This window comes from Bufo gargarizans, chromosome 5 (assembly GCF_014858855.1).
Source record: "Bufo gargarizans isolate SCDJY-AF-19 chromosome 5, ASM1485885v1, whole genome shotgun sequence".
Classification (NCBI taxonomy): Eukaryota; Metazoa; Chordata; class Amphibia; order Anura; family Bufonidae; genus Bufo; species Bufo gargarizans.
In genome coordinates this window covers 368260613-368284942 of record NC_058084.1, presented here as the reverse complement: position 1 = coordinate 368284942, position 24330 = coordinate 368260613, and the positions used below count along the sequence as shown (strand labels likewise).

The 24330-nt window shown below is 43.1% G+C and overlaps 1 protein-coding gene across 5 annotated transcripts in view; it reads left to right on the top strand.

The window, feature by feature from the left end:
• NEK10 (NIMA related kinase 10) overlaps nucleotides 1-24330 on the top strand; it is a 259563-nt gene that overhangs the window by 77416 nt on the left and 157817 nt on the right. For all 5 annotated transcript variants that reach the window (XR_006390017.1, XM_044293922.1, XM_044293920.1 and 2 more), the window contains exons 14-20: nucleotides 7645-7706; nucleotides 11351-11434; nucleotides 15200-15264; nucleotides 21116-21218; nucleotides 21305-21433; nucleotides 22661-22798; nucleotides 24265-24310. Coding sequence is in view for 4 of the 5 variants with exons in the window: in XM_044293922.1 (XP_044149857.1) it covers nucleotides 7645-7706; nucleotides 11351-11434; nucleotides 15200-15264; nucleotides 21116-21218; nucleotides 21305-21433; nucleotides 22661-22798; nucleotides 24265-24310 (627 nt within the window). In the remaining variant the exon portion in view is untranslated. The remainder of the gene's footprint in view (nucleotides 1-7644; nucleotides 7707-11350; nucleotides 11435-15199; nucleotides 15265-21115; nucleotides 21219-21304; nucleotides 21434-22660; nucleotides 22799-24264; nucleotides 24311-24330) is intronic.

Here is a 24330-nt window from a genome sequence, read left to right as displayed (position 1 = left end):
AATTTCCCCCACACTGTCCCCATATAGTAATTTACCCCACACTGCCCCCACATAGTAATTTCCCCCACACAGCCACACATTGTAATTTCCCCCACACAGTAATTTCCCCCACACTGCCCCACACAGTAATTTCCCCCACACTGCCCCACACAGTAATTTCCCCCACACAGTAATTTTCCCCACACTGCCCCCACATAGTAATTTCCCCCACACTGCCCCACGCAGTAATTTCCCTCACACTTCCCCCATATAGCAATTTCCCCCCCATAGTAATTTCCCCCCATAGTAATTTCCCCCCCACACTGCCCCACTCAGTAGTTTTCCCCACACTGGCCCCGTATATTAATTTCGCTCACACTGCCCCCACATAGTAATTTCCTCCACACTGTCCCCATATAGTAATTTCCCACACACTGTCCCTATATAGTAATTTCCCCCACACTGCCTCACACAGTATTTTCCTCGACACTGCCCCATATAGTAATTTCCCCCACACTGCTCCCACACAGTAGTTTCCCCCACACTGCCCCCACACAGTAATTTCCCCCAAACTGCCCCCACACAGTAATTTCCCCCACACTGCCCCCACACAGTAATTTCCCCCACACTGCCACACACACTAATTTCCCCCACACTGCCACACACACTAATTTCCCCCACACTGCCACACACACTAATTTCCCCCACACTGCCACACACACTAATTTCCCCCACACTGCCGCACACAGTAATTTCCCCCACACTGTCTCCATATAGTAATTTCCCCCACGCTGTCTCCATATAGTAATTTCCTCCACACTGCCCCATTTAGTGATTTCCCCAACACTGCTCATAGAAGTGAATGGAGCTGTGACCGCGCTTATGCGGTGTGCTGCCCATTCAAATTTCTATGAGACTTCCGAAAATCGCCAAGTGGGCATGCTCAACCATTTTTGGAACTCCCATAAAATTATTGTAGAGCATGCAACGCATGCTTGCTGCGTCTTCCTTCACTTTCAGGGGCCCGTTCTGGAGGTGGGTGGGTCTCTCACATTGGTGGCATATACTAGCGATATGCCACCAAAGTCTCAGGTGAGCCAGCCGCTTTAATATTTATTGGTAAGTAGCTTAGGCTTTCACATCTGTGTTTTACCTTTCCGCTATTGAGATCCGTCATAGGATCTCAATAGCCAGGGAAAATGCTTTAGTTTTGTCCCCATTCATTGTCAATGGGGACAAAACTGAACTAAATGAAGCGGAGTGCACTAGAAGGCATTCCATTCCGTTTGGTTGCACCCCCATCGTGTACAGAATAACGCTGCAAGCAGCGATGTGGTGCGGAGCAGGACAGAGCAAGATCCGTTTTCTCGGAGACAATAGAAAATTGATCCGTCCCCCATTGAGTTTCATTGGTGTTCATGAGATAATACAACTGGAATCCGTTCAGAACAGATGTAGGCGGTTGTATTATTATGACGGAAGGGTTTTTGCTGAACCCTGCCAGATCCAGCAGTAATACAAAATATTACATGTCCTTTTTCCTTACTCTTTAAAGAGGACCTTTAATGGGTCCAGACATTATGAAATAACTAGCAGGTTATGTAGGGCACTGTGAACGGATGTAATATTGCTTAGTAGTTTGTCTGGGCACCGCTCCGTTCACCCGCTGTCCCTCTGGCTGTAGCGCGGTCCAATCGCAGCGGAGAGCGTCACAGCCAGGGAGAAGGTGCGTTTTTTTTTCTCCCTGGCTGTGACGCAGTCTCCTCCTCCCTGTACTCATGCTATTCATTAGCATACCAGCCGGGAAAACTGCAGGGGGGCACAGCGGGCGAAAGGGAGCGGCGCCCAGACAAACTAGTAAGCAATATTACATCTGTGCACAGTGCCCTACATAACCTGCTAGTTCATAATGTTTGGACCCATGAAAGGTCCTTTTTAAGCATACTCGTTCTTTCATGGGTGTTCAAGGCACAATCTGTAGCAGTTTGGTTACCAAAGAATTAAAGGGGTTCGCTACTTCATTTTGAATATATAACTTATCGATATAAATTGTCGGGCGGTATACATACTGAACTTTTATGGACCTCTTTCGGCCATCTTTGAATAAATAAGAATATGGCCTTTTATACATACATATATGTATATAATCAAACCCACTATAACTAGTATATATGGATAAATGTCTTGTCTTTAAACATAAATCTGTAAGGAAGCAAGTACTCTCTCGAACTGGTATAATTATAGAGAAAAATATAAGAATACACTTTAGGAACGTGTGGCCTTTCCATAAGCTCACACAAAATGGTGGACATATCACAAAATGGCAGATGCCACACTATTTAACATAGCAATTCATATTTAATTCATTTCGGGCCTATAATTATCTCGCCCAAATTTATTAAAAATCTGTGCCACTATTTTGGTCAGGTAATGCACTTCTCTTGGTTCAGAAATGTTTTCTCGCTCTACAGCATTCAGCTGTCATTCAAATAGTGTAAGGAGATAGAGAGTTGTGTGATTCTACAAGTCTATGAGCAATCTACACGTGCCCCAGCCAGGACCTATGGTTGTGAGGCCAGCAGTTTCTTTCTCAAGATGTTAGTAAGAAGGGACAATACTAATTGCAGGAAACTAAGATCTGGGTCTTCCCCCATGAAAATACTGAGTACTGCCATAGGTGCTGCTAAACATCCAGAAAACTAGAACATGCGCAGATTGCTCATGGACATGCAGAATCACATGACCCGCCATCTTCTGACATTTTATGCATGACAGCTCCCTGCTGTAGATGTAGAAGACGTTTCTGAATAAACATAAACTAAAAAACCGTGCAGAATTTTTGAAGAATCTATATATATTTTGTGACACGGTGAGAGGTTTTGTCTGGGAAAACAGGTATTTTCCTATGTGCTGCTGGGCTGATTTACTCCCAGGTGAGGTCAAATACCGGACCGGATTTTAAGTGCCGGTCTGGGTTTTGGCAGCACCTGGCTGTCCTTAAATAGGCAGCTGGGCTCAGAAACCAGGTCTCTGTGTTGGGATCTGGGAGCCTTGTGTCTGGATGAAGGCTTTCTACCTGTTTGGCATGAAAACAGGTTGGTGCTGCTATGGTCAAGGACTCTTTGACGCAGAATTGCTGCATGGTGTGAATTACCACCAACACAGCAAGGTGACTTGCTATAGGCTACCGTCAATCGCTATATGCCAGGAGGCTGTGTGCAACAGGTACCCCAGAGTCTCTAGATGATTTGTCTGATGACCCTAGTAAGGGCTACCCTGGTGCAGTCCCCTGAGTATACTGGCAGGAAAGTCGGGATGATGTGCATCCACGGAGACTTAAAAGACTACCCCACCACGCTGGTGTCTCTAACTACGGTGGCCGGTAGATGGACCCACGAGGTGGCTGTCGCCACAAATCTACATTATGAACTCATAATAGGGAGAGACTTCCCGAGCTTCCCGGCACTGTGTGTCTTGCTATGAGAGTGACTGATACCCATGAGACAGGGGTAACCCTAGCAGAGTGGCCCGGCTCAGGGGAGAGAACAGAACCCTGGGAACCTGAGACCGAAGGGCCAGCGGTAGGGGTGACCGCCACTTCGGTGGAAGAGGGGGAGACAACCCCGCTAAGTGTGATGGTGGGAGATGTGGAGGACTTGCCGCCGGGCCCTGAATTGGCAGACCTCAATGTCTCCAGGGATAATATTGCTACCGCCCAACGTCGGGACCCAACCCTGTCCCGCGCCTGGGAAAATGTGTTAATAGTAGATGGTGAAACACAAGAACCTGGGGCAGAGTAAGTGTTTCCCCAGTTTTGTGGTTCATCAGGATATGTTGTATTGGGTAAACCAACTACGGGGTGAGTCTATTGATCAGTTGGTGGTCCCCAAGGCTTATCACAGGCTTGTGTTAGATCTAGCTCACCATCACGTTCTCGGGGGTCACCTGGGGCTGCACAAAACTCAGGATCGTATTCTACAGTGGTTTTACTGGCCCAGCATATTCAAAGAAGTGGAAGAATTTTGTAAGGCTTGCCTGACCTGCCAGATAACTATCCCCCAGCCACATTTCCGTAGTCCCCTAGTACCTCTCCCGATTATCGAAGTACCATTTGACCGAATAGCTATGGACCTCATAGGCCCAGTACCGAAGTCCGCCAGAAGGCATCAACACATCTTAGTCATTCTAGACTACACTACTCGGTACCACTGCGACATACCTCAGCCAAAGTCATAGCTAAGGAAATAATGGAGATGTTTTCCCGAGTAGGACTACCTAAAGGCCTCTACTGGGTTCTCGCCCTTCAAACTGCTGTATGGCAGACACCCTCGCGTTCTCTTGGACGTGGCCAAAGAGGCGTGGGAACAACAACCCACTCCACATAAAAGTGTCATTAAGTATGTTGCCCAGATGCAAGATTGGATAGAGACAGTGTTGCCTCTTGTTAGGAAGCATATGGAGGCAGCTCAGCGAGCCCAGAGTTGGGTATATAATTGGCAGGCTCGGGTCCTGTTTTTTAACCCGGTGATCAGGTTTTGGTTCTGTTGCCGACCGTGGACAGTTGGTTCCTAGTTAGGTGGCAGGGGCCCTACAAGGTACTTGAGAAAATTGGAGATGTAAACTACAAGGTACACCAGCCAGGGCGGCGAAAACGGAGCAGGTGTACCATGTGAATTTACTCAAACCGTAGAAAGATAGGGAAACCTGTACAGAAGACATCCCTCGGCCGGTTTTCTAGGGGAAAAGGTACCGGCCCCTCTGTCTCATGCAAGAGTGGTGGCTGCCACAGTAAAAATGGCTGACAGCCTCTCCTCTAAACAGACTCAGGAGGCCAGGGAGTTCGTTAGTCGGAACACGGATGTGTTCTCGGTCCTCCCTGGACTCACTTCCATAATCCAGCATGACATTGTCACTGAGCCTCAGGCAAAAGTTTGATCAAAACGATTAAAACCATACCGGGTACCCGCGGCTCGGCAACAAACCATATCGGAGGAGTTGCAGCTAATGTTGCAGCTAGACGTCATTGAGGTGTCATAAAGTGAGTGGGCCAGTCCTAAAATATTGGTGCTGCTATGGTCAAGGACTCTTTGAGGCAAAATTGCTGCATGGTGTGAATTACCACCAACACAGCAAGGTGACTTTTTGTTTCATGATGACTGTGAATAAAACACTAAAGTGTGAATAAAACACTAAACTGTTTGATCCAAAGAACTTGTTGTTGCCTCTATACTGCGTCCGCTAATCCTGTCTACCAGAGCGAAACCCCTATACATATATATATATATATATATATATGTAAAATGAGTCGTATTAGAGGGACCTTTTTCAGCCACTATAATTAGTGTTTGGCGCAAATTTTCGAATAGCAAATATTAATCGCAAATATCGGCACTTTGAGAACTCGCGAATATTTAGAATATAGTGATATATATTCGTAATTTTGAATATTCTAGATTTTTTTTCATCAGTAATCTCCCTTCTTGCTTGTGGGCCAATGAGAAGGCTGCAGTGTCTTTGTCTGAGCTTAGCAACATCCCTAGCAACCAATAGGAAAGTTTCCTACCCCTTACTATATAAGAACCTCCCCAGCAGCCCTTGTATGCAGTATTTTGCAGATCTGAGAGAGACAGCCGTGTTATTGCTGTGATCTCTGCTTTCCTGTGTCATTACATTAGATAGTTAGTTTTTTAATTAGTTTATATATATAATACAGATAGATAGTAGGAGATAGTCAGTGTAGGTTAGATAGTGATATAGTGTAGCGGTTCTGCTGTCCATACATACATAGTGCTGTGATGTCACAAGTTCGCAACAATACTTAGTGCACCAATCACCAGTGATGGCCAGTTCGCATTGTTCGCCAGTGAACACATGCGGGCTGCCATCTTGACTCATCCGTCCGGCGATGCACAGGTAAGCCCTTACCTGTGCCTGTGTCGGGAGCCGGGCTGAAATCAAATGCGGTCACCGGGAGAAGGCAGTTCCGAGAACAGCCGCCGGGGGCCTTCAACGGGCTGTTCTCGGAACTGCCTGCTCCCGGTGACCGCATTTGATTTCAGACCGGCTCCTGGCACAGACACAGGTAAGGGCTTACCTTTGCATCGCTGGACTGGTGAGTCAAGATGGCAGCCCGCATGTGTTTGCTGGCGAACAATGCGAACTGACCATCACTGCCAATCACTAATAAGTAGTCAGACCTGTTAAAATGTGAAGTTGCACGTATTGCGCCAAAATATTCGTATCATTAGTGCCAATTTTGTAATCACGAATATATTGGAGCACTTTATCTGCATATAAAGCTATTGTAATGTTCTGCCGTGCCAACCATTTTCTCCAGTCTCAGGAAACTTCTAGCAGCTTGAAAAATTTAGCTATAGTGACCCATGCCTGTATTTTGCGCGCATTATGCGGATATTACATTGCTGATTTTTCGCGATTAAGAATTCACAAATATATAATGAATATTCTACCAAATATTCGTGAAATATTGCAAATTCGAATATTGCCCCTGTCGCTCATCACTACCTATAATCTCTGGGAACAAGGTACAACCATAACCTCTGCCCTCCCTATACTTACTCCTCTGGGTGGCTTTATGTCGATACACTTACTGAACTATATGAATTCTGGTTTTGATAATATATTCAATTTCTAAGGCCCCTTTCACACGGGCGAGTATTCCGCATGGATGCGATGCGTGAGTTGAACGCATTGCACCCGCACTGAATCCCGACCCATTCATTTCTATGGGGCTGTTCACATGAGCAGTGATTTTCATGCATCACTTGTGCGTTGCGTGAAAATCACAGCATGCTCTATTTTGTGCGTTTTTCACGTAACACAGGCCCCATAAAAATGAATGGGGTTGCGTGAAAATCGCAAGCATCCGCAAGCAAGTGCGGATGCGGTGCGATTTTCACGCACGGTTGCTAGGAGACGATCGGGATGGAGACCCGATCATTATTATTTTCCCTTATAACATGGTTATAAGGGAAAATAATAGCATTCTGGATACAGAATGCATAGTACAATAGCGCTTGAGATGGATCATGTGATGACCGGAGTGACGTCACCACAGTCCTGTTCCTGCACAAAGCAAAAAAAGAAGCCAGAAGAGATGCCGGCTGCGCGATCAAGTGGATTAAGGTGAGTTAAAAATTTTTTTTACATTTTTTTAACCCCTCCAGCACTATTATACTATGCATTCTGTATTCAGAATGCTATTATTTTCCCTTATAACCATGTTATAAGGAAAAATAATACAATCTACAGAACACCGATCCCAAGCGTTGCGGGAACATAGTTGGTACCCAAACATGCCGATTTTTCTCACGCGCGTGCAAAACGCATAACAATGTTTTGCACTCGCGCGGCAAAATCGCGCATGTTCCCGCAACGCACCCGCACCTTTTCCTGCAACGCCCGTCTGAAAGAGGCCTAAGTGTTTTACTGCTAGAGGTAGAGGACATTATGTCCATTTATTTCCTGTATCTGACTGTTGTCTATTATTATTTAATACTGACCTGTTGATAATATAAAATACATTTTATAATATATTAAGTCTGCATTAGTAATTTGTGTTTTTGTCTCCCCACCAAAGTATTGAGCCATATTGCACCTATGCTGAATATAAATGAACTGGAGAGTCTCTTTTTTCCCTTCTAGCATGCTGTGCAGCACTTACCGAACTTGTGCTCAATGACACAAATGCTCATCAAGTAGTCCAGGTACATTCATATTTCTCTGTACATGTCCGAGAAGGCTACTCTTAGAATAATAATTTTGACACTTGAGTGTAAATTATGCATTGGTCCTTTCTATAAACACAGTACATTCATCAATGAGAAGACTTTTTTCCAAGAGCAAATAGCTCTTCTCTTGTAGGTGACCTCCCTGAAAGTCATTGCCCCACTAACAGGACACTGGTAGGTATTCCCTTCTGTAGTAGAGACCTGTTTCACACTTTTTGGGAACTGTCAACAGAGACCGGAGTGATGTGTTTAGCACTAAAATGCTGTCATCAAAATATCCTGACCTGCGTTCTCCCTGTCGCCTCAGTAATAGTTGATGGCTGATGATGTGTCTACCTCTAAGTATAACAGGCTGGGCTTATAAATACGTTCAACTCATTTTTAGCAGTTATTTTACCAATGCCACAATGGTCCTCTAGATAGTGCCACCTGCTTTCCTCCAGATAGCTCCTCATTAACTTTCCTCACCTCATTAACGGTGCACCCCTAAATTTAAAGCATAAAAGTAATAAGGGTGGAGTGATAGTCTCAGATTTCCAATTGTGCTGAGGGACCTTCTCCTCTAGCTTCTGTGAAAGGAGTGCACAGATTAGCGACTTGTACATCTGATATTTGAGGGACTGAGATAGACCAGAGAAAGAGCTACCTTATATTGGCGGACCTCTATTGTGTCCTCAGAACGGAGATTGTAGAACGAGCGATAGACATCACAGAATTTTTCTGCAATGGATTTAGTGTTAATTACCAAAGTAAAAAAAATAATCACAAAAAAAGATACCAAATGTCCTGCACGATATGATAGTAAATATGCAGATGTGCATGGCTACATTTAAAAAGTCACAGAAAAGAATGCACCATAGCAATAGATGCAAACACAACATATGGACTAAGCCCTCACTCTAATGATAAAATCTGAGACTCTTAGGCTGCTTTCACACCTGCGTTAGGTGCGGATCTGTCTGGTATCTGCACAGACGGATCCGCACCTATAAATGCAAACGATGGTATCCGTTCAGTACGGATCCGTCTGCATACACTTAGTCAAAAAAAGTCTAAGTCTAAGTGTAAGTCAAACGGATCCGTTCTGACTTTACATTGAAAGTCAATGGGGGACGGATCTGTTTACAATTGCACCAATATTGTGTCAATGTAAACAGATCCGTCCTCATTGACTTACATTGTAAGTCAGGACGGATCCGTCTGGCTCCGCACCGCCAGGCGGACACCAAAATGCTGCAAGCAGCGTTTTGGTGTCTGCCTCCAGAGCGGAATGGAGGCGTAACGGAGCCAAACTGATGTATTCTGAGCGGATCCGCATCCATTCAGAATGCATTGGGGCTAAACTGATCCGTTTGGGGCCGCTCGCGAGAGCCTTGAAACGGATTTCACAAGCGGACCCAGAAACGGCAGTGTGAAAGTAGCCTTAGCCAATATATTTTGATCAAAACAGATCTGTGCCCACCTACCCAGCGCCAAGGTGGTCTCGGGTTCAGGCATGTCTATCTCTATACCTACCTATACAGCTGTGCATCTATGTTCATGAGTGTGCTGCTCCTAGTTACCGGTGAGCGGAGGAGCACACACACCTATATGTACCACCATAATCAGGGTCGCCTGTTAGATAGGAGGGGCAAAAGTGCACATGAGTGCTCCCAGGATAGAAGCTCATTCTGAAGGTGTAATAAGGGACTGTGGGATCAGACTACACACAGCATTTGTTTGTAGTCTGTAACTATGGAAACAGCAGCTGCTTTACTTTAGTTCACAAAGGTATACCTAGGAGCTGTATACAGAAAATAGCATCATATTTTCAATCAAGATAGTTTTTTTTGCAGAGTTATTGAAGAAAAGATGATTACAGAGAAACGCACATACATTTTAGCTGGGGATTAAGTGCTAAAATATGTAAGCAGATTACTGTATTTTATAAGACACACCTGATAATAAGAGGCACCTTTATCATCAGTCCTCAGATTAGACCCCCTATCTTCATCAGATCTCAGATCAGACCCCCAATCTTCATCTGACATAACAAATCAGACCCCCAATCTTCATCAGACCTCATATCAGACCCCCCAATATTCATCAGACCCCCAATCTTTATCAGACCTCAGATCAGACCCCCAATCTTTATCAGACCTCAGATCAGACCCCCTATCTTCATCAGATCTCAGATTAGACCCCCAATCTTCATCTGACCCCACAAATCAGACCCCCAATCTTCATCAGACCTCAGATCAGGTTCCCAGTCTTTATCAGACCTCATATCAGACCCCCCCTCCAATATTCATCAAACCCCCAATCTTTATCAGACCTCAGATCGGACCCCCAATCCTCATCACACTTCAGTTCGATAGTTAAATAAATAAATAAACTGACCTCCTCTTCTCTGGGTGCCACGCTCTACCTGCACACACTATTCCCTGGTCTTCTACTGGCTCTGCGCTGTGACCTTACATCGTATAGTCCTAGTGCATGTCTAAGTGCACTGCGTCCTGACTCTATACACAGTGAAGACACAGCACAGCGGGTGCCTGGAAGAAGACCAGGGAGCGGCGAGTACAGCCAACATCCACTGCTCCCCATGCCTCCTGCATACTAATGAGCTCTTCTATAATGAAAGTGCTCTTTAGTATTTGCTTTATAAGACACACTGCCTCCCCCCCCACTTTTTGGGGAAAAAGTGCATCTTATAAAGTGAAAAATCAGAGAGCTATATAAAGTTAGAAAAGAAAAAGTGATAGGTAAACATCAAGTGGTACGAACCAACTGAAGTAATTTGCATGCATTAAACAAAACCAGGATATTCCTAAAAATAAAACACATTCCTAAAAATGGTGCCCATCAGAAATGGTGTTGTTGCTCATAGCTGACAAGGCAGTTTTAACTTTTAAGCTTTTTATTTTCCTGTAGAAAATCTGGTGATTTCATTATACAAGACTCTTCTCCCCACTCCAGTTTTCTGGCATAAAAAAAATTGCAAACACCGTGTGTGCAACTTTTTTAACACTACTTGCAGAAAACAATTTTTGCACGAGAGATGTTTCTCCGCCATCCTTGACCCTTTCCTGAGGGGAGGGTGTGGGACCGGTGGCCCCAGCATATTTATCTTTTACACCAGTTCTCTGGCGTAGATTTCAGATTCGTTGCCCGGACTGCCAGAGCCGCTCCTAATTTATCACAAGGAATGTGCCTCGTCATGAATTAGGTGCAGCCTCTGGCAGTGCACGCAGATATCATAGATTGGCGTAAAACGCTGGTCTATGATAACGTCCCCCATCAGTTTCCACTAATGTATTACAGGATAGGTATTGAGTCACGACCGAATCCTGATTGTTCAGCTTTATTGTTGAATTAATAACACATTGCACTGTGGTGTGTTATAAAATATTGATCTGCTAATTGGAGAAAAGGTTACAGAAAAGCCTCTGTTATTTCGCTATTTAGCGAAAGGCTAAAGTAACTGTACAGGTTTCAGTCAGCCATTAAAGGCATCATAATCCTCTGCTCATATTTTAGCAACTCAGATATTTCTGGTCAACATAAAAATATTAATGTTTGTGTTTTTGAAAACATTGGTTTCTAATGCAGAGATATTTCTTCTTGTATCCGTCATGTAGGAGAATGGTGTTTATATTATCGGGATGCTGATTTTACCAAGCAGACAACATGACTGTATTAAAAACAAATTTACAATGTTACAGGTAGGATTACAATCCCCTTCTATATTTTGCACACTTTCTGGTTCTGTCCTAAGGCCCAGTTATTTAGGTTGAAACTACCACATGATTTGGTCTTAGGTCTTAACAGCCCTTGCCGTGTATATATTTGCAACGTCCTTATAAGTGAATTCTTGGAACCTGTCATCCTGCAGGAATAAGTGCTTGAAGGGAAACTTTCAGAGAATCTAGCAATTGTAGTAATGTACTGGAAGTGCTGGATTCCCTGAAAGTTTCCTTTGTATCCCATTGCATGATGGGTTTCCATGGGACCTGGGTGCCTCGCAATGGCCTTCAGTCTGCAGTGTATGGAAGCCTTTTAGAACCTAAAAAAGCAAGCCTCGTATAGCTTCATTGATAGCAAAATTGAAATGCTGCCTTTTGAAATGGGGTGATAGAAAAACATTTTTATTTTAAAAAAGGTCTTTTTATTGTAGAAAAGCAGAAAAACATAAAAAAACGGCTGTTGGTTCAGTTATCAGTATAGCAATATAAAAACAAATAAATCAAATAATATGGTGCACGCCTCACCAGACTTAGAAAAGCTTACACAGAGCTCAAATGTCACACTATATACAGTGGCATGCAAGAGTTTGGGCACCCCTGGTAAAAATTATTGATCTCCTAAAGGCATAAGGTTAAAGATGAAACACACTTTTCAACATTTTAAGCAATATCAGTGTATTATTTTTTTTTATATTTTTTTTACAATTTTAGAGTGAAAGAGGGAAAGGTGTACCTTGCAAAGTATGTGAACCCAAGGAGATTTGAGAGCTCAGATAACTTTGACTGAGGTCTCAGACCTTAAAAAACCTGTTAGGGTTAAGACTATTTCACAATCATCGTTAGGAACTGTCAGGTGATGCAAATTTCAAAGGTATATAAATACCCAAACTCCTTTAACCTTGTCTCAATAAATAGCAGCCATTGGTTCTTCTAAGCAGCTGCCATCTGAAAATGAAAATGGCTGAGGCCCACAAAACATGAGAAGGATATAAGAAGATAGCAACGCATTTTCAGGAATGCCATTTCCTTAGTTTGAAATGTAAATCAGAAATTGCAGTTAACAGGAACAGTGAAGGTCAAGAGAAGGTCTGGAAGGCCGAGAAAAATTTCAGAGACAGCTGCTCGTAGGATTGCTAGAAAGGAAAATCAGAACCTCTGCTTGACTGCAAAAGACCTTCAGGAAGATTTAACAGACTCTGGAGTTGTGGTACATTTTTCTACTGTTCAGCACCACCTGCACAAATATGACATTCATGGAAGAGTCATCAGAAGAAAACCTATCTTGAGTCCTCACCACAAAATTCAGCATCAGAAGTTTGCAAAAGAACATCTAAACAAGTCTGATGCTTTTTTTGAAACAAGTCCCGTGGACCAATGAGGTTAAAATAAAACTCCCTGGGCACAATAAGCAAAGAGGTGGATCAATTATACTTGGAGGTTGTGGTGCAGCCAATGGTGCGAGGAACATTTCACAGTTAAAGTGAATAGTGAATTCAATATAATGCCAGCAAATTCTGGAAGCAAACAAAACACCAACTGTAAATAAGTTGAAAAGAGGGTGGTTTCTACAAATGGATAATGATCCTAAACACACTTAAAAATCCACAATAGACTACCTCAAAAGGCGCAAGCTGAAGGTTTTACCATGGCCCTCACAGTCCCTTTATCTGAACGCCATTGAAAATCTGTGGATAGACTTCAAAAGAGCAGTGCATGCAAGACGGCCCGTGAATCTCTAAGAACTGGAAGACCTTTGCAAAGAAGAATGAATTAATCCCTCAAATAAGAATTGAAAGACTCTTGGCTGGCTACACAAAGGGTTTACAAGCTGTTATACTAGGTACTAATGCATACCATGCAGTGTGCCCAAAGTTTTGCTTCACGCCCTCTTTTTTTTTGTTATTTTGATCATATAAAAGATGAAAATATATATTTTTTTTGCTTAAATTACAAAGGGAATGTGTCATCTTTAATAAATGTTATGCCTTTTGGAGATCATTTCGATTTAACTTGCTTAAATGTTCACAGTAACAGTAATTTTTAGCAGGCATGCTGTTCGCAGTTGTCAGATGTTAATTGACTCTATGCCACACAGACGTAAAGCAGTTATCAGAAATAAAGGTTATGCAACCAAATATTAGTTTACTGATTAACAGAAAGGCAAACTGTCTAAACAAATTTCAGTTTATAGTGCAAATATTCGAGTTTGTAACTGTAAATGCAAACACTGCTATTTTGTGAACAGCCTATTATTCCTTTTTCTTTTTCAGTTTAAAAATGTATGTTTTGTTCATGTTTTCATTTGAAATTGACGGTGCAGTGCTTCCAGTGCCTTTGTGTATATGGAAATAAATGCTATTAAGCGGAATTAGCTTTTTCTCAGTAGTTTTAAACACACAGCTATTATTTAGCACATAACTCGGTGTGTGTGTGTGTGTGTGTATATATATATATATCTAAAAAATTATTTTTATACTTTACATAGCGCCAACATACTCCACACCACTTTAAAGGGTTTCTGTGACCAGATTTAATCCTATTAAGCTAGCTGACAGTAGCGATGTTCTACTGTCAGCTAAACCTAACTGGCCTATTCCTACTTTTATCTATGCCCCCGTTACGGCAGAAATCTAACTTTTAAAAATATGCTAATTAGCTTCTAGGAGCGGGGGGGGGGGGGGGGGGCATTGTTCCTGCTCCTAGAGGCTCTGTTCTTCCACCTTTGTCGCCTCCCTCCAAGTCCTGATTGACAGGGCCAGGCAGCACTCCGTCTGCCAGCCCTGTGTTCTGGTAAAATCTCGCGCCGTTCAGTATTCGGCGCAGGCGCGGTGAGGAAGCTGGCAGCCTGCAAGCGTCTTTCCCTCACTGTACTGTGCCGAATGCTGAACGGCGCGAGATTTCACTAGAGCACAGGGCTGGCAGACAGATGCGAGCGCTGCCTGGCCCTGTCAATCAGAACTTGGAGGGAGGCGTCAAAGGTGGGAGAACGGAGCGTCTAGGACAGGGGTAGGCAACCTCCGGCTCCCAGCTGTTGTGAAACTACAATTCCCAGCATGCTCCATTCATTTCTATGAGAGTTCTTAGAAGAGCAGAGCAAGTATGCATACTGGGAGTTGTAGTTTCACAACAGCTGGGAGCCGGAGGTTGCCTACCCCTGGTCTAGGAGCAGGAACAACGCCCCCCCTGCTCCTAGAGGCTAATTAGCATATTATAAAAGTTAGATTTCTGGCGTAACAGGGGCACGGATACATATAGGAATAGGCCAGTTAGGTTTAGCTGACATAACCACATCACTAATGTCAGCTAGCTTAATAGGGTTAAATCTGGTGACAGAAACCATTTAAGGACATTATCGACAGGGGTACACAATATAGGTTCCCTATCAGTATGTCTTTGGAGCATGGGAGGAAACCCATACCCAACTCTGTCTATATCTATCTATCTCTATATATAGTAAACACATAAAGATGCTCACATTAAAAATCTTTGCCACACACATTTCAAAATATTTTACATGCCATTCAATTATACTAAATATGAGAGTGGCAGTACAAACTTCCAGATGGTAGCAAAGCTCTTCAGCAAGGATGTACAGCCAGATGGCCTAAGATCATAGACTATGGGAGATGAATGCCATACTTGGCAGTAATGGGTGATTATGCACGATCCTACTGAGTGGTACTGTTCATTGTTAAGGCATAAATATTTTAGCTTCTCTGCCTTTTTTGTCTTTTTGTCCAACAGTGTTATGCGTTCAGAGCATTAAGATTTCTCTTTAGCATGGAAAGAAACCGAGATCTGTTCAAAAGGTAAAGTATGCATATTTAAAATACAAGAAGGGTAATATTGTGAACTCAATGTTATATGTAAAATATGTAAATCGTACAACAAAAATTTACCATAGGGGATCAGCAGAGAACCCTGCGGTTTTATGGAGTCCAGTCAGGGCTCTTCATAGAAATCTGTCTGAATGATAGGGCAGTCTCCTGATGGGATTCTGCACAGTAGCTATGTTGAGTTTGTTTTAAATAGACTGTGGTTGGCAAACAAATGGCAGCACTTTAGGTAACTCTGCAATGTGGCATTTGAAAAAGAAAAACCTGCCATCTATGCCTATGAATCTTTTTAATCTTCGAGGTATGGCAATAGGGTTCTGTGTCAATGATATTGATGAGATTGAGTGATTGATTACATTTAAATGAGCCGCTGATATCATGTATTTGCTTTGTCATACTGTATTTTACCGTGCATCAGTGATCCAATAGTTTATACTCGCTGCTCAGTGTCATTACTTAGCTTTTTTAGGTGTTGAGAATCACTGGTATACAGTATTACTATGAAAACAGGCAATATAGCTGGTAGCTTTGAACATAATTTTCACTGAAATCCTTAAAATGGTGTTCTAGTAGTACATCATGGGTTCTGTAGCTTTACTGCATTTTCTCTAGCCGCCACTAGGGAGAGCTCAGTATATAGAGATTCTTCAACTTTCATTTATTTCACTAATAACTGTATACATTCTTATGCAATGAGCTCCCCCTGGTGGTGGCTGCAAGTGGCCAGTTTTATAATATACTGACTGAAGGAAAGCACGAGATTATACATGTATCTATGCCAGTTGCCTGATGTAAATACTTTGAGAAATATGATGCACCTTTTTCACTTTTTCCAACATAGAAGTTTGATGAAGTGAATGAGGCAGAGTGTGAGTTTTGTTATTGTTTTTTTTTTTATTTGTTTTTTCTTCTTCTAAGAAAATCTGGAGAGTTGTACTTTACATTCCATATTACCTGAGAGTGTTTGACACACACGTACTGAAACTGGGTGTGGCAGGGGGCAAAATGCCAAGTTATGGTATAGACATTATAAGCTTTGTGTACACACTGGTTCTGCGTATATGTCAGTGGAGGCAGTGACACATTCCTGACCCATAAACCACAATAGAATGCAAAATGTCAGCTTGCCACATTTGCAGATTGTACCTTCCTAGGCAGGTGCATGACAAAGTGAGATCACTGGGAAGTCCGCAGAATATAGGAGAGAAATCCAGCAGTCCGCTAGGATTGTCTAAAATTATTTTTTGACTCTTCTTGATTAAAACTACTATCTTTTGATAGTCCTGAAACCTATTCTTAGCAATCTTAGTGAAGTGCAAGATTTTTCTTCTGTGTTATAGAGGCTATAATTGTATCCATTAAATTTGATGCATTATGAGCTTCTCAATAGCCTTTCAGGGCATATCCATTAAACAGATGCCATTACAGCCTATGGGTGATGATGCCACTGTTTATCAACTGTCACAGGCATGCATCACCCATATGGCTTCTGTTTATTAGATATGTCATTATAAAGCAATAGAAAAGCTTATGTACATGTTTGATGTACATGTGTGTGGCCACTGCTGCTGTGCTCACCTTTCCTGATTGTCTGGACACGTCTTCCACTGTTTCTTGCACCCAGATCTTCACCAGCCAATGGGAAGGTGCCTGAGAAATAAGGTTCTTAGACTGCTAGTTCCTGCAAGGGTGTGTGTCATCTCTGACCCTCTACTATCTGACCTGTGCCTGCCCTCTGTATTGTACCTCCACTGTCTGCTCTGACCTTAGACCATTTACCAGATAGCATGTACTCTGCCTGCCCTGACCTTGGCCTGTCCCTAAGCGTAATTTTGCCTGACCCCTTGGTACCCTGTCTCTAACTGATATGGATCAGCTGTCAGTCACACAGAGACTACTTCAGGTAGTGGCCCGGTGGTCAACCTGCAGCGAAGTCCAGATCCCTGTACAGGGGTTATAGGGTGAAAACCAGGGGACTGCCCTTAGGAGTAGCCCAAAGTGAAATCCATTGCGAGACACAGTGGTTCTACACACACTGCCACTATGAAAAAATACAAACAATGTATGTACTGCCGTAACAATGACAAAATACAAAAATGCATGCTTTGTCAATAGCAAAGTTTTGTCATCCGTAGCTGAGATCTAGGAAAGTGGCAACTTATATGGCTGTAATTCCTGTTGAAACTTATGCAAACATTATGGTCAAAACTAAATCGAAAAAAAACTAAATGGGAATATTTCTGTAAGTGTAATGCCTGTAGGTAGGGACACACATGGACAGTGAGCCCTAACCTAGAACCCAGTCTTCTTTCCCTACCTACTTGCAGTGCAAGCCCTAGGTAGCAACTGGTTGACAGTCCCTCTGCTACTAAGATGCAGAGACAGACAAACACCTGGAGACAAATGACACAAAGACATGGTCATACTTAAAGAGGACCTTTCATCGTTCCAAACATTGTGAACTAAGTATCATGACATATACAGCGGCGCCCAGGGATCTCACTGCACTTACTATTATCCCTGGGCGCCGCTCCGTTCTCCCGTTATATCCTCCAGTATGTTCAGGGACTTAGTTATAGTAGGCTGAGTCTGCCCTTGTTCTGTTGGGCATCTCCTCCTCCTAGGCTGTAGCGCTGGACAATCGCATCGCAGAGCTCACAGCCTGGGAGAAAAAACCTCCCAGGCTGTGAGCTCTGCGCTGCGATTGGCCAGCGCTACAGCCTAGGAGAAGGAGATGCCCAGCAGAACAAGGGCAGACTCCGCCTACTATAACCAAGTCCCCTAAGTCTCCGCCTACTATAACCAAGTCCCCGAACATACCGGAGGACATAACGGGAGAACAGAGTGGCGCCCAGGGATAATAGTAAGTGCAGTGAGATCCCTGGGCGCCGCTGTATATGTCATGATACTTAGTTCACAATGTTTGGACCGATGAAAGGTCCTTTTTAAATAGGTCAGAACCAGGAGGAAAACACAATACAAATACGAGAGACAGATAGCGGTCAAAAGACGAGCCAAGGTCAGAACCAGGCGGGATGCACACTACAAATCGCAAGAGACAGAGAGTGGTCAAGTGGACAAGCTGAGGTCAAAAGCACGAGCAATCCAAATCAGCACAGGAACAAGAACCAGGAACCTAACTAGTGAGCCCAAATAAGACTATCACTGGGGCTGGTGTATGGCCAGGAAGAGGTTTAAATACAGCACCGAGTCCCTGGATGAGCACCTGATAGGGGCTCCATTAGTCAGAAACACTAGCACACAGGAATAAAGCAGCTCAGCAATCAGCCCACTGCTAATCTCCTCCAGCAAACGCCTGCTGCAGGGAGAAGCAGAACCTTGCATCTTGTTGCTAAGGATGCTGTCGCATCACCAGGGGGCGTGGCTCAGCAGTGCGTCTCTCCTGACGAGGCTGAGGATCTTGGTGCTTAGACAGGTTTATGACAGTAGGTAAAAGAAAAATAGTTTCTAAACTTTGTCTACAGCACTAATGTCTGATTGACTATCATATAGCAGTGGATGGAAATGCCTTTGTGTGTAGTAATGTCAGGGGTGCACCTAGCCTTTCTGCTCTCAGAGGCGGAAACTGAAACGGTGCCCCCCCACCCATGTCAAATTCCTAACCTAACCCTTTCCCTCCAGCCCTACTGTTAAAGGTATACTTGGAAAACATTACATATAGCGCTACAAAACATACAGGGTAATACAGCGGCAAATATCTATTACATCCAGTAATGTCTCCTCTGATGTTTATGTTTTCTTTCCTTATCTTCTCCATTCAGAGCTGACAGCCATGATTATTTCTTTCAGCCATTTTTTGTCTGCATAGTTTGGTATACAGACACCTTAGTTTCCGAACTTCTGAACACCCCATCCAGCCAACCCTACTACACCCATTGTGCTCCCCAATACTATACTGCAGGAACAGACCCCCTGAAAATATTGCGCTGAGAAGCGAGTTTAATTAGATCTAAGCATAGCATTGTGGATGTGCGACCCAGTTCTGTTTTTCTCCCCTTAATATATGCATGTTGAATCTTTATTACTGGTATCAGCACTCCTCCCATTCGGCACAGGTGGTTTTAAAGAGGACCTTTCACCTAATGAAATCGCTCCAGTTCTCTGAAGTCTCGCGAGAACTGGAGCGTCTTCTCCCTGGCTAAGAGCGGAGCGCGCTGATTGGATGCGCTCCGTGCCAGGGAGAAGATGGAAGGCACGACCGGGAGAACTTTTAAAGCCAGCCCATTTGAGGCTGGCTTATTAGCATAGACGGCGGGAATTATTCCGGGGGGGCATAGCGGACAAACGGGGGCACAGAATGAAAAAAGAATTAACGTTCAAGAAATCATGGGGGCATGTAAGTAACGCTATAGTCTTAGTTGAATTTTTTTTTTTAGGTGAAAGGTCCTCTTTAAGTTCGCAGAAGTCTGCATATGAGTGATAATTGACCTGCAGTTCCTGATAGCAATGGACATGTTGTGTTAGACAACTGTTCACATGGTGCAGTACTGCGTGGTGGCCTTTGTTTTTGTGGTGCTGTACTGGTGGGTTGGTGGGACCCAGTGCCATGGGTGGCATTGTCGGACAGCAGGGTTCCTGTTTGACTCCTGGGTCCCTCCGCCTGCTAGGGCAGTGCTGCTTTGTCACCGCAGTGTGCTGTGCCTTTTTGTCAGAGTAGGTCCCACTCAAAGAGGCGACCTTGGCGTGGTGAGTGGGCTTATGCCTTTTGATCAAAATGCAGTATGGGGGGCTGTACACTTGGCGCTGACATGGCGCTGAGAAGCGAGTTTGATTAGATCAAAGCATAGCATTTTGGATGTGCGATCCAGTTCTGTTTCTCTCCCCTTGATATAGACCCCCTGAAAATACTAGTACCACACAGATGCTCCCTTCAATAAGTACTGGCACACAGCTCTCTAAAAAATAACTTTGCCCAGCAAACACTGCCCCTGACACTTATAGTGCTGTAAACATAGTGTCCTCCAAAAATAATTGTGCTTAGCTGATACTGTAGCAAGGTACCCCTCCACTGTAACAGTCCTCCCAAAAGTTTCACTGTGTGGTACTATGTGTGTACTATGTGGTAGTGCCCCAGTAGTAATAATGACCCTCATTTTGCCCCAGAACGGATAATGCCCCCATGGTGCCTATACTTTTAATAATTTTCCACGTAGTCCCCCAATAGTAATAAAGCCCACCATAATGCCATCAGTAGTAATAATTTCACCGATAATGTGTGCCTGTACAAAAAAATGCCCCCTTATAATATGTACCAGAACAAAAAAATGGCCCCTTATGTTTGCCAGTAAAATAATTCCCCCTTACAATTCGTGCCAGTACAAAAATGCTCCCTTTTAATGTGTGCAGGTACAAAAAATGTCCCCTTATGTGTGCCAATACAACAAATGCCCCCTTATAATGTGTGCCAGTACAAAAAAATACCCCCTTTTAGTGCCCCCAGCAGTACAAATGTCCCCATAGTGGCCCTCTTATAATGCTGCCAAATAAAATTAATAAACTCAAATACTCTGTCTACTGTCAGTGATGCGGTACAGGACGCACCTCATCCATTCTGTGGTCTGAGCTGTATGCAGCCTGGCTCAGGCAGCATGACGATGATGATACCAGCCTCTGATAGGCTACAGGCAGAGAACAGAGATACAGCTGAATATGCAGCTGTATATTGTGAATTACCCATGGCTCTTCTGCTGCCCCCACTTGTCCCTACGTGGTGCCGCCTGAGGCAATTGCCTTGCCTCATTGGTGGCGCGCCCCTGAGTAATGTAACAACGCATTCAATGTATATCATTTGCATTTGTTACAGGTTTTTTCCACCAGATTTGTTTGAGATGTTTATAGATATTGGACATTATATTCGAGAGATCAGTGCCTATGAAGACCTTGTATCTAAATTAAATGCTTTACCAGTAAGTGCTGTATTTAAAATCCTCTTTAAAAATCTAATTTAGTTATCATCTGTGCAAATGTAAGTGGTGTTTTATGTGGTTTCCAGGAAGATGAACTGAAACAAGTCGCTGATAGTATTGAAGGCATCAATCAAAATAAAGCACCTACAAAATTTATCGGAAACTATGCAATTTTAGACCACCTTGGGAGTGGAGCATTTGGAAGTGTATATAAGGTGATTTTTATAGTGTTTTTAAATCTACCGGTTGAAACATAATCAATGCTGTTATATAGCCGCCTTACTCCTTTCTGAAAGCAGTGTAGATGTCTTGATCAATAAATAATTATATGCACTTTGCCTTTGTAAGCACAAAACTTCTTTACTGCTTGGTTCTATTTAAAGCAGATTAGCCAGGTCTCCTACACTATCCTATCTGAGGGCAGCATGTGATAGAGAAAGATGTGTAGCTTTGGGATATATCGTTTTCCTATAATTTGAATCCATTTTGGTGGGGTAACCTCAAATTCCAGGGTGAAATATGTAATAGGGCCCTCTACTTAATATGAGTTCCAGAGTCCAAATGTTATCTCTGGACCACCTATAGCAGTGGTGGGACAAGTTCTGGTCCTGTGACCGTTCATGCATTACATAGACAACCATTTATCACTTCTCCTCTGCTGACGATTGGAAGCCTTGGTGCTGAAACAAAGCAATGAGTGTGGAGAGGCCAGATTCCCAGTGGTCATTTTTATTTTTTATTTTTTTGGGGTGCGGGTATAAGGAGCCTGGACAATTCCATTAAATGTTGCCAATCCACATAAGATAAATGTCAACCGAAATTCCATATTTTTGACCATTTTAGATGTTATACATGTATGTTCTTTGCCTGTCAACAATGTGAGCTGTCAGGTTGGATATGTCAGCAGTTTTGGCGTGGTCATATTATCCTTACATATGGGTATGGCAGGCTTAAAGGGATTTTCAGAGACTTTAGAACTGATGACCTATCCTCAGCCATTCAAGAAGTCAGCGGCACTCGCAGTAGCACCACAGCCTGCTCTGAGCTTTTCCTAGGCCAGTGACGACACGTTCATCTTTCACGTGACCCAGGAGCAATGGGACTGAGCCCAATACCAAGCACAGTCGCTATACAATGTACGGTGCTGTGCTTGGTAAGCTGCAAGAAGGCCACGGCACTAACAAGAGCGCTGGTGCCTTCTCAAACAGATGATCAGCAGGGGTCCTGGATGTCGGTTCCCCACCGATCAGATACCGATGACCTATTCAGAGGACAAGTCATTAGTATAAAAATCTTGGAAAACCGTTTTAAGGCTTTGATAACCTTTATCATAATTGTTTAGTAACATTCATTGATAAAGATTACTTGTGCTAGAGTACACTCACTGTTCTTTACTTTTTAAAGTTTTGACCCATTTATCTGTCATTATAATATCTTTTTAGGTCAAGAAGCGCAGTGGACAGATTCTCTTTGCAATGAAAGAAATTAATTTACACAACCCAGCGTTTGGTAAAGACAAAAGAGACCGAGATAGCAGTGCTGAGAACATTGTGTCTGAACTAACAATAATCAGAGAGCAGGTACACTTGTCTTTTTGTTTGTGGTCTATGATTCACTTTCCATTGCTATCCTTGTTGAGCAGATATAGAAAGTAATTGTTCAATTATAGAAACCAAACATGTGGAGCAAAACTAATGTAGAGAAAATATCCAGTGTAATGAATAATATTGTGGACTTCTTTTACTAGTGAACATCTCTTCTTAAAGGGGTAAATGTATCCAGCCTAACAGATATCGCTGTTATATCACTTTCCCCAAATACCACCATTTATGAAAACTGCCTTTATCTAAAGGTATTGTGGCAAATGTCTTTTGATATTCAGTTGCTGTAGGTTGTGTCCTGCATTGGAGACTTGTAATGTAGGACGTAAGAAGTGTCATTGGTAAGAACATGGGGCGTGGTTAGTGTCATTGTCACGGAAGTACCGACACATACGGACATCCCGGCGACAGTGAGTGGCAGGAGATCTGTGAGACTGGCAACACATGGTTTGATCTGACTTGATTTTGGTTAGGGTTTTACTAGGAGGTGTCCATCTTCCTTCCCTAGTTCTCAGGACTGATTCCCTGTTCCCCCTTCGCTCCTATGCTCGGTGTGGTGTTTCCCTCCCACACCAAAGCGTGACAGTCACATGATCTGCTGATGTAAGGACACATCTCATTACCCTAAGGCAGTGATGGCTAACCTCCGGCACTCCAGCCGTGGTGAAACTATGACTCCCAGCATGCTCCATTAATTTCTATGGAGTTCGAAGAACAGCCAAGCAAGTGTACATCTTGGGAGTTGTAGTTTTATCACAGCTGGAGTGCCGGAGGTTAGCCATCACAGCTCTAAGGCATGATGAGACAGCAGTCACATGACAAACCAGAAAGTAGGATTTAAGCATGGTGATATAAGAAAACTGCAAATGAGGTAAACTTGAAAAATAAATATCCAAGGAGTGATGGGAGCTAGAGTAATTGATGAAAATAAACTTTTGAGTAAAAAGTAGTTTATTGCATAACCCCAATAATTGCATTTTAATTGTGTCCTTTCCAAAAATGAATACAAATTGTTTAATATTTGAACACAGGTTAGACATAATTTTGTAAGATGTGACTGTTATATCTAGGAGTGTTTCATAATTACATAGTTTGAAAAAAAGCACAGGTCCATCAGGTCAAACCTTTCTCAGATCAATTATACAAGATTGTTAATTGTTAGATTAATTATAACCATCAATGCCATATGCTGTTAGATAAGTATCCAGCCCATTTTAAAATGCTGATATAGTATCTGCGATTTCTACCTTTTAGGGTAGGGTATTTCATAGCCAAGCTGCTCTAACTGTAAAGAATCCTTTCCTGTATTGATGTCCTAATCGCCTTTCCTCTTCACGCAAAGAATCTTCCTTGATGCTTAGAATGAATAAATTATGAGCCAGTTCTTTGTATTGACCGCACAATATGCAAACAGTATGTTATTGTCATCATATTTTGTCTTGCAGCTTTGCCATCCCAACATTGTGCGCTATTATAGGACATTCTTAGAAAGTAAGTAACTCTCCTAAAGG